The sequence below is a fragment of the Ricinus communis genome, chromosome 10 (assembly GCF_019578655.1).
Source record: "Ricinus communis isolate WT05 ecotype wild-type chromosome 10, ASM1957865v1, whole genome shotgun sequence".
Lineage (NCBI taxonomy): Eukaryota > Viridiplantae > Streptophyta > Magnoliopsida > Malpighiales > Euphorbiaceae > Ricinus > Ricinus communis.
Genome location: NC_063265.1, coordinates 2,300,187 through 2,315,974, shown reverse-complemented (window position 1 = coordinate 2,315,974; position 15,788 = coordinate 2,300,187). Strand labels below are relative to the sequence as shown.

General features: G+C 31.6%; 1 protein-coding gene across 1 annotated transcript; it reads right to left on the bottom strand.

The window, feature by feature from the left end:
• Nucleotides 1-6,202: 6,202 nt before the first annotated feature.
• Nucleotides 6,203-10,381, bottom strand: LOC8280762 (oligopeptide transporter 3). The gene is made up of 6 exons (XM_048369957.1): nucleotides 9,769-10,381; nucleotides 9,324-9,421; nucleotides 7,965-8,534; nucleotides 7,597-7,852; nucleotides 7,271-7,453; nucleotides 6,203-7,180 (listed from the first exon to the last, which is right to left on the bottom strand). The coding sequence occupies exons 1-6, from the start codon at nucleotides 10,279-10,281 to the stop codon at nucleotides 6,563-6,565; spliced, it is 2,238 nt and encodes a 745-aa protein (XP_048225914.1). The 5' UTR covers nucleotides 10,282-10,381; the 3' UTR covers nucleotides 6,203-6,562.
• Between the last annotated feature and the right edge of the window lie 5,407 nt (nucleotides 10,382-15,788).

The following is a 15,788-nucleotide window of genomic DNA, read 5'->3' as shown; positions in this document are numbered from 1 at the left end:
AAGAAAGGTATTAAACCAAGCTTGTTGGTAATTCCAATAGTTGAAAGAAGTGTTTAGGCTTGATGGGTAGGTTCTTTGGAGGGAAGTTGGAAAAGATCTTGATGATTGTAAATCCATCCCCCAATTTGAAGGGTGAAGGATTCTTTGTATGGTGCATGTGGAATATGCAGGGTCTTTATGATCTTTGTGCTTTTTGAAGTGTTTGAACTTTGCAGAACCAGTTACCTCAAGGATAGACTGGTAGTAGGATTGAGGTTTTGAAATATTCCAGGGCTTGAAATACCATCCTGGAGGGAAAATCTTTGAAATCAGTTTTGAGGGGCTTTCTATACAGAATCCTTCCTTAATAGTCAAAATGCTTTGAAAATTTTGCTTTTCTATATGCTCATTGGATTTGAAAAGTTTCGTTTGTGAAAAAACTATTTCTTGAGAGTTGGGCTTTGAAATACTTTGAGAGCTTTGAGATAGGTTTTGAGAGAAAATTTCTATCTCAGGTTTTGAAAAAGGGATAGAAAGTATACCTTTACCCTTGTTGGAAAAGGAGGATGTCTTTGGAGAGACTTCGGGGTGAAGTTATATCATTTGCTTTGAATATTCTTCGACCCTTTTTAGAAATTTAGGATCTTGCTGTGCAAGCCACTCCTGAATTTGTAATTGTTATTGCGCCAGATCTACCTTGCTTTTGTCAATTTCTTCCTGGATGATTTCGGTCCAGGTTCAGATAGCTTTGGACTTTGAACAGGCTTTGAACTTGCTGTCGATTTTTCTTCTTTTGCTTTTGATTTTCTTGGTATTTTCACTCCTATTTTTGAAGGAACTCTCTGGTTAGAAAGTCTGAAATTGAATTCGAATCTCCTCTTATGTATTCGATTTGAAAATAAAAAACAGAAAGAATGGCTTGCCATCTGGCAAAAATCTGTTTTGAACATCTTTTTGTAAAACTTCTTTAGCAGATTTACAATCAATTCTTAAAAGAAATTTTTGGTTTAAAAGATCGCTTTGAAATTTTGAAATGCACAAAACTATCGAAAGAATTTATTTTTTGATAGTTGAATAATTTTTTTTGTATCATTCCAGTGTGCAGAAGTAAACTGGATAATACATTCTTTGTTGTTTTGGACTTGCTTAAGAATCCCACCATATCCTAGATTTGATGCATCAGTTTCAACTATTTTGAATGCAGATGGATCAGCTAGGTGTAAACATGGTATTTCAGAAACTTGTTTTTTTTATGCTTTGGACAATCTTTGTATGCTCATCAGTCCATGCAGGGGGGGGTTTCTTTAACCTATCATGGTAGACAATTCAAATTCGGATAAAAATCCATCATATAATTTAAACTACCAAGGAATCTTTGTAATTGAGTTTTTTCCAAAATTTTGTCTAGAAATTTTGAAGTAAAGGCTAGAGACCTTTCAATTAGGGTGATAGTTCCCCGGGAGATATAGTGACCAAGAAATTTAATTTTTGTTTGGAATAAAGATATCTTGGATTTTGAAACCACTAAACCATTTTTCTTAACATAGAAAAATGTCTCCAAGTGTTTGAAATGTTGCTCTAGAGAATTTGAGAATATCAACACATCATCGATTTAGACAATGCAAAACTTTGAATAAGGATTGAAAATGTCATTCATGATTTTTTGAAATTCAGAAGGAGCATTTTTTAATCCGAAGGGCATTACATTCCATTCGTACTGGCCAAATGGAACTGTAAAAGCAGTTTTGTACCTGTCTTTTGGATGAATCTAGATTTGTCAAAATCCTGATTTCATATCAAACTTTGAAAAAATAAAGGCAGAATGAAGCTTTTGAAGAAGATCCTTTTTGTTTGGAATTTGGTATCTAATCCACTTTAGGGCTTTATTTAAAGGTTTGTAATTAATCACTAACCTAGGTGTTCCTCTTTCTATCTCACTATTTTTGTTGACATAGAAAGCTACACATGACCAGGGGGATCTGGATTTGGTAATCAAACCCTTTTGCTCTAAATACTTTATTTATATTCTACAATGGCTTTCTAGGGTTTCATTCATTTGGATAGGTCTTGCTTTGGTAGGAATTTGTTTATCAGAAAAATCTTTTTCATATGGTAAATCTACCATATGTTGTTTTCGTCTCCAAAAGGCATTAGGAAGATCAGAACAAACTTCATTTTCAATCTTCTTTTGCAAATCAGAGATTTTTCTTTGGATAAAATCATTTTGCATTTGACTTTGGATCCTTTTCAAACCCATATCTTGTTTCAAGTGGAAAAGCTGGGTTTGTTTTCCTTTAATCAAAGCATTTATCTCAAAATTATAAATTGAGTGGGTTTTTATAAGATTGAGATTTCTCTTCTTGGGTTTTTCTATAAAAGGAAAAATAATCTTTGAATCTTTAGCTTTAAAAATAATACTAGCAGTAGTTACTTTGAAAGGAGTAATTAAATTGATAAAAGGAGTTCCCAAGATAACTGTTTGCTGTAAATCCTTTGTAAGAATAAAAATATTTTTTAAAGCAATATTATTATTTAGAATTACAGCTTCAGTTTTACCCGCAATCCTAATCTTTGAACTATTGGCTGAAGTAAGCCTTTCTTTTGTTTCTTGATGATACCTTTTAGGAACCAGCTCATAATTGATACAGTTGAGGTCTGCTCCTGTATCAAATAAAGCGATAGTTTCTATTTGGAAATCACCAGAGAAAATGAGTTTTATTTGGATCAAATATTTTCTTGAAGAAATTTCTTTTAAAATGTTAATGAAGTTTTCTTGAACATTTTCAGAAACCTCAAGATTTTGAAAATCATTCTCTTCTTCAGAATCAGAATCACTATTCTGTTTGAGAATCAAGCTTTGGAGTAAAACAAAATCATTTTGTTGTTTTTCTTTCAAATCTTTGAGCTATGTTTTGATGGCTTTGATTTCTTTCTGAAGTTCTTGAATGGTAGGAAAAAGGTTTTTTAGCTTTTTCCCTTTATCCAAGATCATAAGTGTTCTTACTAGAAGAGGGGACAAGGGTTTCAGTTTTTAAGATTTCTTCCAAAACTTGTTTTTAGATTTGGGAGTCATTAATATGCTTGACGGCTTCAAGAAGAGCTTCTTGTTGCCTAGTGAGCATATTAATATTTTTTTGAAATATCTTCAGAATCTGATTCAGAATAATCGGATGAGGTTTTGATTTCATCAATTTGAAACTCTTCCTCACTATTCGAAAATTCTGATTCAGAGGAATCAACAAGAAGAGCTGAAATTTTGCTCAAAATTTCATCTTCTATTTGGAGCTCATGAAGTTTTTTAGAAAACTTGCAATATTTTGAAGTATGACCCTTTTTGCCACACTTATAGCAAGTAATTTTGCTAAAATCTTTTTTGGAATTTTGTTTTGGAAAGTTAGAAGAGGATGACTTTTTATAGAAATTCTCCTTGTTTTTTGGAGTTCTCCTATTTTTGAAAAATTATTTTTTCTTAAAAGATTTAGAAAAATCTTCTTTGCATTTTCCTTTGCAGGTAAGGGAAGGTTTTATGGGATTATATTCAAACTGGTTACAAAAACTACCTAGTTCTTGCCTAGTCTTCTTCATTTCCCATTTGAGTTGTCTTTGGAGTTTAAGGTCATGGCAAATCTTCAAACCTTCTTTCTGGGTGAGGCTAACTAATTCACCATAAATGTAGAAATCATAAGGGATCTGGCCATTATGGGCTTCTCTTATGGTATTCCTAACTCTTTCACCTAGTATCTTAGGTAAACCAGCTAAGAATTTTTCTTTCCAGAAAGGTTGGTTTGAATCTTCTCTAAACATGACTCTGTTCAGGAAGGTATCTTTGTAAGCTTGGAAATTGCTAAGCTTTTTACAGGTTAGATTGCTAAGGAGCTCAGCATTCTTATCTTTTAGAAGAGAAGGGTCTCCAATGAAGTGAAGGGAAATCGTCAAAATTAGGGTTGACACAACATCCTCAATTGGATTTCCTAGTTCATCTAAGATGGGGGTCCCTTCTATTGTGGTTTGGATAGCACCTAGGATCTGGAGCTATTGTGCTTGTGTGAGATGGTAATCCCACCATCCTTTAAGCTGGCCAGAAAATCCAGCTACTAGGAGTTCAACAATGGCTCTATCAGAGGTACCACTTTGGGTTTTGTAGGCATTGGCCGCCATGGTCATCTATTGCAAGAGACCAAGAATGTTGTATTCTGACATTCCATCTATATTCCATTCATAGACGGAAGAGGCATTGAATCTAGATTGGGTTAGGATATTATTCCTATTTTCTATTCCTAGATCTGGAGCGATATTCCTAGAAGTATGCCAAGTCAATCTAGGGGCTTGCCATCCCAATCTGTTGATGTTGGAGAATTTTTCAGTAACACTTTCAAGCTCTGAATCATTGGATTCATTGCATTGGGCTTGATCTATAGCACTGATATTCTTACTGCTTTGAGGAGTATCTGACACTAAGTTTTTGGAGGACTCAGAAGTGGCTAATTTGCTAAGTTGTTCCCTGACTGCTCTAGCAAACTCAGTTTGCTTCTGAAATTGATCTTGGCTAGGCTTTGAGATTTGGTAAGATTTGAAGACTGGATTTTCGAGCTTTTCTGATTGGCTTATCTCTTTTGGATGATCAGTGTTGGGGATTGGAGAGGTGAAGACTACAGGAGGTTTTTGGATCCGACTTTCTATCCTAACAAGCTGCTTCCCTATTATGTTAAAATAGGTATTCGAGAAATTGTTCTGCTGAACAATATTCTTGACATTCTTCTCAAGATCTTCTCCTATCAATTTGTAAGGTGTAGCCTCTATTTCATTCTCTCCGTAAGGAATGGTTATTTTCCTACGGGGAGGGTGTTCAGACTGGATGGTTTGATTTCCCCGACCTTCCACTCTGGAGCCTTGTTTCTTACAATAAATATTTTAATATATATATATATATATATATATATATATATTAAAATATTTCGGATATTAAATATATTTTTAAAGTATTTCATATTTTGTCGAACGAGTCTCATTTATTTCTATCTTTTTATTATATTATATCTTATATACAAGATTTTTAATAATTTCATTATATAATAATAAAATAATTATCATAATGATATATTTTTTTATTTCTAATAATAGTGAGATTATATATAAATCTTAACTAAATCAATCAATTAAAACTGGTATTATATCTATTACTATTGGAAAAAATATTATTGAAATTAAAATATGTTAATTAAATGAATTAAAATTTTGATTAACATATATCTAAAATATACCTAACATATACTTTTTACTATACAGTTATAAATATTTTTTATATTCCTTTTTAAAACAAAATTGACTTATACATAAAATAAATTGTATTCTTAATAAATTCAACAATAATATAAATTCAGTTTATAATTTAACATTAATGATTCATAAAATATTTCAAAAAACTCTAAATTTTATAACATATACCATTTGTATATAAAAATATATAATTTTCTGTATTTTTGCATAAAACATATACAATTTTTTTGAGTTTTGCATTTATATTTCGACCAAAACAATCAAAGATCTACCTAAAAAAAATTGAGATTATTGTTACTTGATCTAACTTTCAATAAAAATAAAATAAAAATATCAGATCTGATTATTTTCTATTTAATGATTGATTTTCATTTCTAAATCATCATAAAAAGTAATATTAATAGGTAATCGAAGAAAAATAATGAAAGTATAGAATTTGGCTAACGTGAAAAGAAAAATATGAAAAAGCTTTTTAAGAAGATAGAAATGGAAATATTGAAAAAGTTTGAAATGAAATAGATGTGTTATCCAAGCATTTTTTAAATAAAATCTCTAACTTCTAATATTTTTGAAAGAAAATTTTCTGTAAAAATAATATATTTGGTCTTTTTTTGGGTATTTATGAAAGAATTCCTAAAAAGAAACCTAAGCTAAATTTTCTGTATCACAATTATGGGTCAGATACCTGCACTTATGGGTCAGATATCTGCATTTCCATACACCAACTGAGACCCAGAAAGTAGGAGCATGCACATGCTGTATAAGCAGGGGAAATCAGTTGTTGAGGCTAATAACTCTGCAGAAGTTGTGTCATGCACATAATCATTTTTATAACTGGAAAGAAAAGCGAAAGACAGCCGAGCAGCAGGATTAAGCGAGTCCCTTAATCAGAGCAGCTCCAAGCTGTGTAGGACTGGGACTCTGGCTTGACCTCAAAAGATGCAAATGAATCAAAATTCAAGACAAGCTCTACTAAATATAGATGCATATTGTTTACATTCATCAACTGTACAGTTAGAACAATAAATTCCCCAAGTAGGATAGACATAAGGAAAACATATCAAAGATGATATAATATGGTGATACTTGGATACTGCAAATTCCCATAGTAGGTCATTCAATCATTGTAAAACTAAGTCAGGAGCATATAGAGCATGAAAAGAGAGATCTTCGCTTTCGCTTTCGATGGTGTTAAAGAAGCTTGTGGAAATATACAAGACTAGTTATTCAAGTTCTTTTCCTGCTCTGCTGTATTTCCCCTCTCCCTACTACAACTAAGCCACTTCTGCATTTTACGACTAACTCGCTATGTAAACACAGGACATCCTTCAACTGTAATACCAGGTGCAGTCGGACATGTTGCCAAGGGACAGTGGTCAATTTCTGTTCCCCACCATTTCAAAGTTTTTCCTTCATTTTGCAAAGCAAAGAACAATAGTACACCCATAAATGCAGTACCAGCATCCAGTGCTGCAGAGAGGACGTAATTATATTTCTGCCACCAGCGTTTGTGATATCGGAATACAAAATAATTGAAGATTGTTCCAGTGACAAGCCAACTTGCTATGTTTGTGGGAGTTGCAGGTGGCATTCCCGCAAAGCCGTATGATATAACCGGTATATTTATCAACGGAATCCACTTCTTTTCAGGGAACATTTTACTCAGTATCCAAATAGGAACTGGCAAGAAAGCACCAATAAGGAATAACCAAACCAAATTCCTGTACAATCCTCCGGGTCCAAAGAGTCGTCTTGGTCCAATCAGGCCCCAGATGACAGAAGCATCAAAAGTGACTCGGTATTTGGGACATGTCCAAGGACTTTCAGGATGGAGTGCTTCAATATCACAAATATTCTCAACATTCTCCAGCATCCACCATGCAACTGCAAGATTGACTGTACCAGCTATCAAAGTTCCCACCAACTGATAAAAGCCAATCACCAAACTGTCAATATTCCACACAGAAACAATAATTTCAAATGCTCAACCACACAGGTTTCCGAGCTGCAATACCTGAGCAACGTACATGCACCGTGGTGGTATTTTCATATAATGCCCAAGTTTAAGGTCAGATAAGAAAGAAAGAGCATGGATAGTGCTAATTCGTCCATAAATCTTGAAAAGCAGGTTTGCAATAGGTTTTCCTGGTAAGATATACCCAATTATGAACTGTGCTATTATGTCGTATCCAGGTTGCTGCATTGAGGACGCAAGAACAGTATGACATCAAAAATCGAGCAGGCAATTTGTTTCTCAATTTGAATGCAAGCTCCCTATGTCTGTCTAAAAAGGGCAGTAAAGAATAAAGAACCAAGAAAATGGATAACTGGCCTTTTTACCTGGTTGGTAGTTGCTTGAATGACCCCAATGGGAAGAGTAACAATCCAAGCCATGCCAAAGGCAAAGAGCATACCCCACCATGGCAGCTGCACGTCACTTTTCCACACAAATGACATTAATAAAGAAAGGACAATGCTTCCTATCAAAAGAATGAAGAACCACCATTCAGGCACTTGTTTGTAAGATTTCATCAATTTTGCATGAATATCCAGTTTTGCATTCTTCATTGCTGACCTGCTTTGCCTCCAAATATCACTGGACAATGGAAATCAATTCGTCACTGTTCATTTTAGTCTAAGGTCCATTCACACTTGCATTCAAACAAATATTTTGACCGAATAAAACTTGGAATAAGCAAGCAGTCTACCTTCCATGAAACAGAGCCACATGAGTAAGAGTTGCCGTAAATCTTGCAAATCCTGATCCAATCGACAGGGCAAACAGAGGGCTGAGATAGAGCTTACTATAGCTATTATAAGCAGGAACGTTCAGCTCATAATCTGGGGTCAAGATTTTTGTGGTGTCGTATTTGTGTCCACTAGTAGTGAACAGCTGATTAGAAAATATTGGAAACTTCCGAGCATCAAAAGTGTTAAACTTCCAATAGCATAGAGGCACTATTATGTAGATAAACATGACAAAGCCAACAGCAACATTGAGAATGGATGACCAGGGAGTCACCAGCGGGCTGCCATGATATGCTGAAATCCCAGCCCAATCAAGGGTGAAGGCACCGATTCCGAGTCCATGGTAACCTGACCCTAGTTGTTGAGCAGTGATGCTATGAGGCCATGCCCAGCAGACCCATGAGAAAAATGTCAATATTGGGAACAAGTAGCCCGGAAGTGCATAATAAAGAAAGCTTGCTATCATCACTAAAAGGAAGAATCGCATCCGAGTCATGCCTTTACTTTTGGGGTCCTTTTCATGGAGTGCTCTGTAGAGACAAGAGGTTCATATGATCAAAATAATTCCCCATAGAAATAAACTACAGGCTAACCACAATTTATGAAGTTGCATACTACTTTTGTTTCATGCCAATTTTCCATTATAACTCGTCCATAGACAACACAAGCAGAACATTTTCTTTATACAAGAAAAGGAATTTTGTGGTCCATTAACAATATGTTTATGCCTCTAGAAAGAGGCAGTGTTTCCTCTTGGAATATTAGCAACCAATAAGCATGCTATTGTTGCATAAGAACAAATGAACTTATGCCACTAGAATAATCAACAAATTTTCACTTAATTTATTCCAAAACAAGGGCATGATGTCAAGTAGACATTAAGAATTTTGCTGATGCTATGTATAACTTCAATCTGTTTATTTACTACAGTACTGCTGCTACTATATATCCATCATAATCATCGTCACCTTTAGAATTTGAACTACAAGCTGTCATCCAATATTTTGGAAGAATAAATCAATTATCGTCTTCTCAAAAGATTTGAATTGTTGGAAAGAGAATAAAAAATGTCCTACCATATAATATGTTATCAACAAAAGCCTAAAATATTCAACAAAATCATGGAACCATGTTAAAGAAGTCACTAGACAACAAGTGCTTTTACTCTCTCGAGGTTCAGATTAAACATAAATTCTAAAACTGAAAGGATAAAAAGCCTCCAAACTTTTTTCCTTTTCCTAGATTTTCTCATCAATCAAACGGATAGTAAGAAGTTCACAAGGAACAAAAGAGAAAATAGTGGAGGAAAAAAAACAGACCTGAATAGAGAAACCTGAGCAAGATTTGCAGGCCACCACATCTCAACAGGATCAACCAGATATCTCCTAAGCATTCCAGCCCATCCATAACCCAATATCTGCATATCATACAAAAGGAAGTTAGAACAGCCAAAGAATCTGCAAATTCTAATGTAAAAGAATAAAAACAAAAAAGACATAAAGTACCAATATCTAAAAGGAAAAGCAACTTCATATTAATATATATTATAGATCGATCATGCCCATTCAAAAGCTTTCAAAAGGTGTAGACAATAAAAAATTAAAATAAGATCCAATAAATTTTTAAATAAACCAAAAGAAACCCGAAATGAAAACTTTTCTAGCCAAAAAGAAGGTAGAATCCACAAAACACGCTTAAATTAAAATCAAATGCATAGTACTGAATCACTTAAAAGATTAAAAAATATGTAAAACGAAAACACACCTGAGTAGTCAAGACAATAAGGAGAGCACAAAGGAAATTTAAGCTCTGCTTATAATAAGCCTTCATAACAGTAATAGCACCAATGGAGTAAGCATCGCCACCCCCAAAAGAAACACCACAATTAGCAAAAATAGTAATGATGACATGTTCTTTAATATTGAAAGGACCAGGATTCAAACTAAAACCCCAACCAAAAATCTTATACTGTTTAGTGGGTAGAGCTTTAGCCATGAACTTGCCAATGGGAAGGACACCAATTTGCATGAGGATAGCTGAGATGGTTAGTGGCTGTGTACGATAAGTAAAGAAAGTGTTCAGGAATATCAAAAGCACGCATGATGTTAAACCGAGAAACCATGCACGAAATGTCATCACTGGAAGTGTTGGATCGTCTGTTTCTGGTACTACTAATGCCACTTCCTCCACTGAACATCTTTCATGCTCTTCTGCTGCCGATGAATGTTCTCCGTTTGGCTTAAATCCATTGTCTTGGATTTGGGTTTTGCTTGCCATTTGATAGCAGCCAAAGAAATGCTACTCTCTCTTTCTCTCCTCTTTTCTTTTTTCTTTGCTTTTTGGATTTGGTTTGGAAAGTGTCAGGAAGAGTGAGCTTGTTATATAGTGGAAATGCTGGGCGCCATTTTATGACGAGAATGCCCTTCCTGAGATGGTTTATTTACATGTTTGGTTTTATTTTCTATATCTGATTATCTCCGGTCTACGCTCGGTCTTGTCGGAGGATAATTTGGTTCACGGTCTTGTCTTGCGGTCGTAATTATTGGTCTCTGCTGTTTTGACTATAATACCCCTGTCGTTTACCTGCTGACATGGCTGCCCGTCAGCCCCTTAAAAGTTATATTTTAATTATATTTTAAGGGATTGTCTTGAGTCTTTTTGATAATTACACAAGAAGGCCACTAGTAATTTGTGGTTAAGATCTTTTCCTTTTCTTTGTCTAATTATGAAGGTTGGATATATTTGAATCGATTGACTCAGTAGACTGGAAAATATCATTTTTCCATATGACGATAGAGATTTGTTTTAAATTGAAATAGGATTAAATCCATTTTTTCAAAGGATTTAATTTCTAAATTTTCCTATTACACCGGTAAGATTGGTTTGGATTTAACAACTATATGTATAATTCACTGAACTGTCTATTGAACCATATTAAGAAGATAAAGAAATTTTAAGAGAGAAGTATTTCAAATATAAAGGTATTTTGTGTTATTATTATTATGTTTTTCTTTCCTTTTACATGAAATGGGAGATGATGAATTGCAATATTTATTTATCAACATAAATAGAAAGAGCATTTAAGTCCTCATCATTTAAGAATATTTGTTACCTTTTTAATTCACTTATAAATTTTAGGGCATGGGATTTATATATTTAATTTCATTTCACATCCTATAACTCCAACACCAAGAAATGGATTGGAGGGTCCATATGGAGCATTGATTCTTTTGCATGAGAGAAAGAGTGTGATAATATCCAATCAAAAATATATAAGCTACACATGGGCGACCTCTATTCTTCTTGCTTTTCTTTTCTTTTTCTTAACCAAAATATATACATTGTTGTGGCTTTGTATTTTTCTAAACCGCTTGATTAAGCCTAAGTTATGGTATGAACTTTTGACTTTTGGAGACAAGAAGGTGACTTGTCTAGTATCTCTAACATAGAAAGAGAAATAATAGCCATCCATTTTGGTGGACCCTCACTTACCAATAGACCCTCTCTGATGATGATGTGATGATGAATGCACCTGCAAAATGCTATATTGATTGCCATATTTTTATTTTTATTTTGAGTTAAATATTAATACACTCTTAAGATTTATCTTAATAAATGCCTGCTGTTTTAAAATTTGTACTTTTTAAAATATCATGGGTGAGAAATATATTATTTTGAGGAATTAAAGTATTTACGACTTTACAAATTTAGAGACTGATATGTAATTATTTAAATTTAGAATTTTATGTATAAATGTCTAATTTTAGTTTTTAAAATGGAATAAATTGCTTCATTAATACTAAATTTTTGAAGATTCTATTAAATTGATATTAATATTTAATTTTTTTATATTAGTATTTTTATTTTTATTTTTATTTTTATTTTAGTTTAAGATAAATACAATATTTTTTAATTATTTTAACTTACATGGTCATTAAGAATATAATATTTTTAATTGATCCGTCACATCAATAATGTTAAGTTACTAATAATTTATCCTACTAAGTACATGAAATTTTTTTCTTTTATCTCTGTCAGAAAAAATATGGATATTCTATTAATCAGGATTAATAAGTACATTTTGTTATAAAAGACTAAAAAAATATCAAACATTAAAAATTACGTGTAAAAAATTTTATTCTTGACAATCATTAATCATATTGACAGAGTATTAAATTTTAATTATGTGGGAAGAACACTTCACTCAGTGGCACTAAGCCACATATCGATTTTATAGGTATTTTTTGCCAAGCCCAAATGTTTGAATGTTGTATTGAATCTTTTTTTTTCTTTTCACTACTCTCGTGGGGGAAAATACAACACTCTCATAATAAAAGACTATAAAATTTTTAAAATAATATTAATATTAAAAAGAACTATCGCTGAAAAGATGAAACTTTAATAGAGAACAAAAAAAATAAGAGAGAAAGAGAAGAAATAGCTAGAGTTTTTCTTTAGTTTTCTCCTTAATTCATAAAGCCCCTCTGACTACTTAATAAAATAAATATTTTAATATGATAAATCAATTAAAAATATTTCATCTCTAATAAACACACCAGTAAAAATATATCAAGAAAAATAGTAGGCAATATTAAAAATTTAAAATTTAAAATTAAAATATCAATACCAATTAAAGATTCAGAAATTTAATACTAAGGAGCGAATTTACTCTTTTAACGTGCCAGTGAGATTTTATTAAATAAGGACGAAAGTTGCATAGTTAATAAGTCTTCGTTCTATTTTTTTTCCTTTTTATTAAATAAAATAATTAAGTTGACATTAACAGGGACTAACAAACCAAACCTAATACAAGAGAAACAAATATAACATCCAAACCAGTCGAAAATTTAATATAAGATGTGAGTGCATATATATACGCTAATGAGTGAAAAGATTGTAAGCAAATAATTTTTATTATAGAAAATTTATTTAGTAAAAATTAGAATTTAAAACTATTTCAAAGTTATTGTTTTATATTGGTGTATCTTTATACTGTGCTTACACCAACAAATATTTGCTATTCACATCTCAGATTTTACTTAATTAATAGCTCAAAAATGTGAAAAGTAATTAAATTTTATATTCTGATAAAATATTGTCAAGAGTTAATTTTCTTATAATTCAGACCTTAAAATTAATTGAGAATGGCATACCTAATTAGAAATGTCATCCTCCATTTCTAATATTCTATTAGATAAAAACTGGTCAGAGAATTATTCTGATTTTATCTAATGCACACTTTAAATAAATATTTATAAAAACTCGAGCACTGAGAATGTAATTTAAGAACGCAATGACAGAAAGGCATGTTTTCAGAAAAAATATTTCTTTTTGGTAATTAACCTAAATTAATTGCAGAAAAAGGGTTTGGTTATGTTTGCACTTTCCAGTGGCAAAATTGTCTCTAATCCAATAGGGGTAGTTTAGTAGTATTGGTTCGTATTAATTAGTTATGGGAAGTGTGATACGAGTCTGTAAAATAAACGCTAAACAGCGATCGTATTAGTGGGAAATGGCTTGCTGCTGCTGCTTTTCCCACGCGTGTGAATTTCACGTGCTTCTAAATGACTCACACACTTTTGTCTCCCTCCCAACAATTGCCACCTTGGCAGTCCACGTGTTTCTTGTCTGGGTCCCACGTCAATGCCGCTTTCTTCTTTGGAACTGGCCCCACTCATGCAAGTGAACGTTCCCACGTAGGACAAATGCTCGTGTTTGGCTCATGTTGTTCTAGATGAGACAAACGATAATGGGCTTCCACGTGGCATTGCGAGTTCCTTCGAAGTTGCCTATTTTTTTCCTTTCCCCTTTTTTCTCTTTTTGCATTCACCGGAGCCAATAATGGAGAATTTAATTTTTTCCTTTTATTTCCTTTTTGATAGAGTGACGGGAAAATTTTCCAATTCGATAGATTGCAATGAGTAAGGAATTAATAATAATCGAAAGTTTGTAATTTAATATTTATTTCCCTTTTTTGATGAATTTTGAACGCTTCTGCAAACATTATTATTTCGCCATTAATTAAGAAGGTTATTGCAATAAATATTGTTGGTCCAACGTAATTAAGTGATCCATTATGTACTAAATAATATTTTCAAAGTGTGTGATGGTTCCCACACAATGTGTTTCTCAGAGAAAAATTGATAATCAAAGAATGTGTTTTCTAAGATACACAACTATTTATTGGTAAGTCTTTTATAATCTATTAAATAGGCAATGCAGATTCATGTTTAACATTCTTATTTTTAGATTTTTAAAAAAAAAAAGATATTTACATTGTGTATGATCACTGCCCTAAGGAAATATCATATTATATTCCAGTCTTTAGAATTTTTCAGTGGTATCAAAACCTGATTTATGTAATTGTTGGAGAATTATTATGTTCATTATTCAAATTTTAATTATGTGAAACAATCAGGTTTTTGATAAAGAATGATTGTTATATCGTCTATCGGTAAAAAAAAAAGTCTTATTATTTATTTGTTAATTGAACAACAAAATAATAATTTTTGTCATTCAATCAATTGCTTTCAATTTTTTTTTTTTTTGAAGAAAATAAATATTTCATTTAACAAAACAAATAGTATATAGAAAATAAAAAAAAATTAATAACAATAATCAAAAAGTCCATGTAACAAAGAACTAGTTGCTTTTATTAATTGTCAATTTGTACTCAATGACTTTGTAAGGCCAATGAATTGATCTTAAAGATATTTTTAAACGAGTATAATTGGATAAAAATCAGGATAATTTTTTTTTATTCTTGCTTTTAAAACAGAGGTACCCTAAATTAAAAAAAAAAATAGAATTTTTTGAGAGGTTTTTGAGAGAGAGAGAGGCACTCTAATTTTAAAAATTTAAATGGTTATAATTTTGATTCAAGTTTATTCATCTTTAATATTATCATGCATTAGTGTACAAATGTATTAAGAAGCTATAAATAAATTGTCCGCCAAAAGTGTAGGAAAATGCATGGATATACATGCTGCTGCTCCATTTCATGTCTCAATCGCAAACTTCAATTCTCAATATTCTCAAAACTTTGATGCCCAATTTTTCCAAAATAGTAATAATAATAAAATAAATTCAATTCTCAATACAATTTTTCTAAGGAAAAAATGCTACAAGGAGGAACCTTGCATATATGATATATAGCAATATCGTTCTTCATATTGTATTTAGTTGAAATCTATAAAATTTATGAAGTTCATTGATAATTCAAAGTTTATGTGTTTTGAATGAATGAAAGTTAATTAAAACCCTCTATAATCAAACTTGTGTGGAATTGGTTATAGTTAAACTAAATTTTAATAAAATATATAAAATTTCCAAATGAATTCCATATTAATTTGTCAATATATTCTATAAAACCAAAATATCTCTTTCTATTTTATTTTTTTATGTACTTTTCTCAAATAAAATAAATTTCTTGACAGATTTTTAATCGAACATGATATTAAAAAATTTATATTTATAATATAATTTGAAAGTATATTTGTTGTGAATATATAAAATGTGGGCAAGAAAATGAATAGCATAATATAATATTAAATTAATAAATGGAGAGGTAGGAGAAGACTGAATACCAATTTATACATGATAGGATCCTTCCAATTATACAAATTGATATCTAATATATATATAGCTTATTTATTATTAAGAAATATATAAAAATATATAGAAATATGTGCTTATTATCTCACTTTAGCTTTATTGTCAAATTTCAAGTATTATTAGTAAAGAAATAAAAAACATGAACTTAAATACTTATAAATGGGCTTACA

Coding starts and splice junctions, on each gene's coding strand:
- LOC8280762 (XM_048369957.1), bottom strand. CDS start 10,281: ATGGCAAGCAAAACCCAAATCCAAGACAATGGATTTAAGCCAAACGGA. Junction 9,422..9,768: donor TTATTGTCTTGACTACTCAG/GTGTGTTTTCGT, acceptor TATGATATGCAG/ATATTGGGTTATGGATGGGC. Junction 8,535..9,323: donor GCTCAGGTTTCTCTATTCAG/GTCTGTTTTTTT, acceptor TTGTCTCTACAG/AGCACTCCATGAAAAGGACC.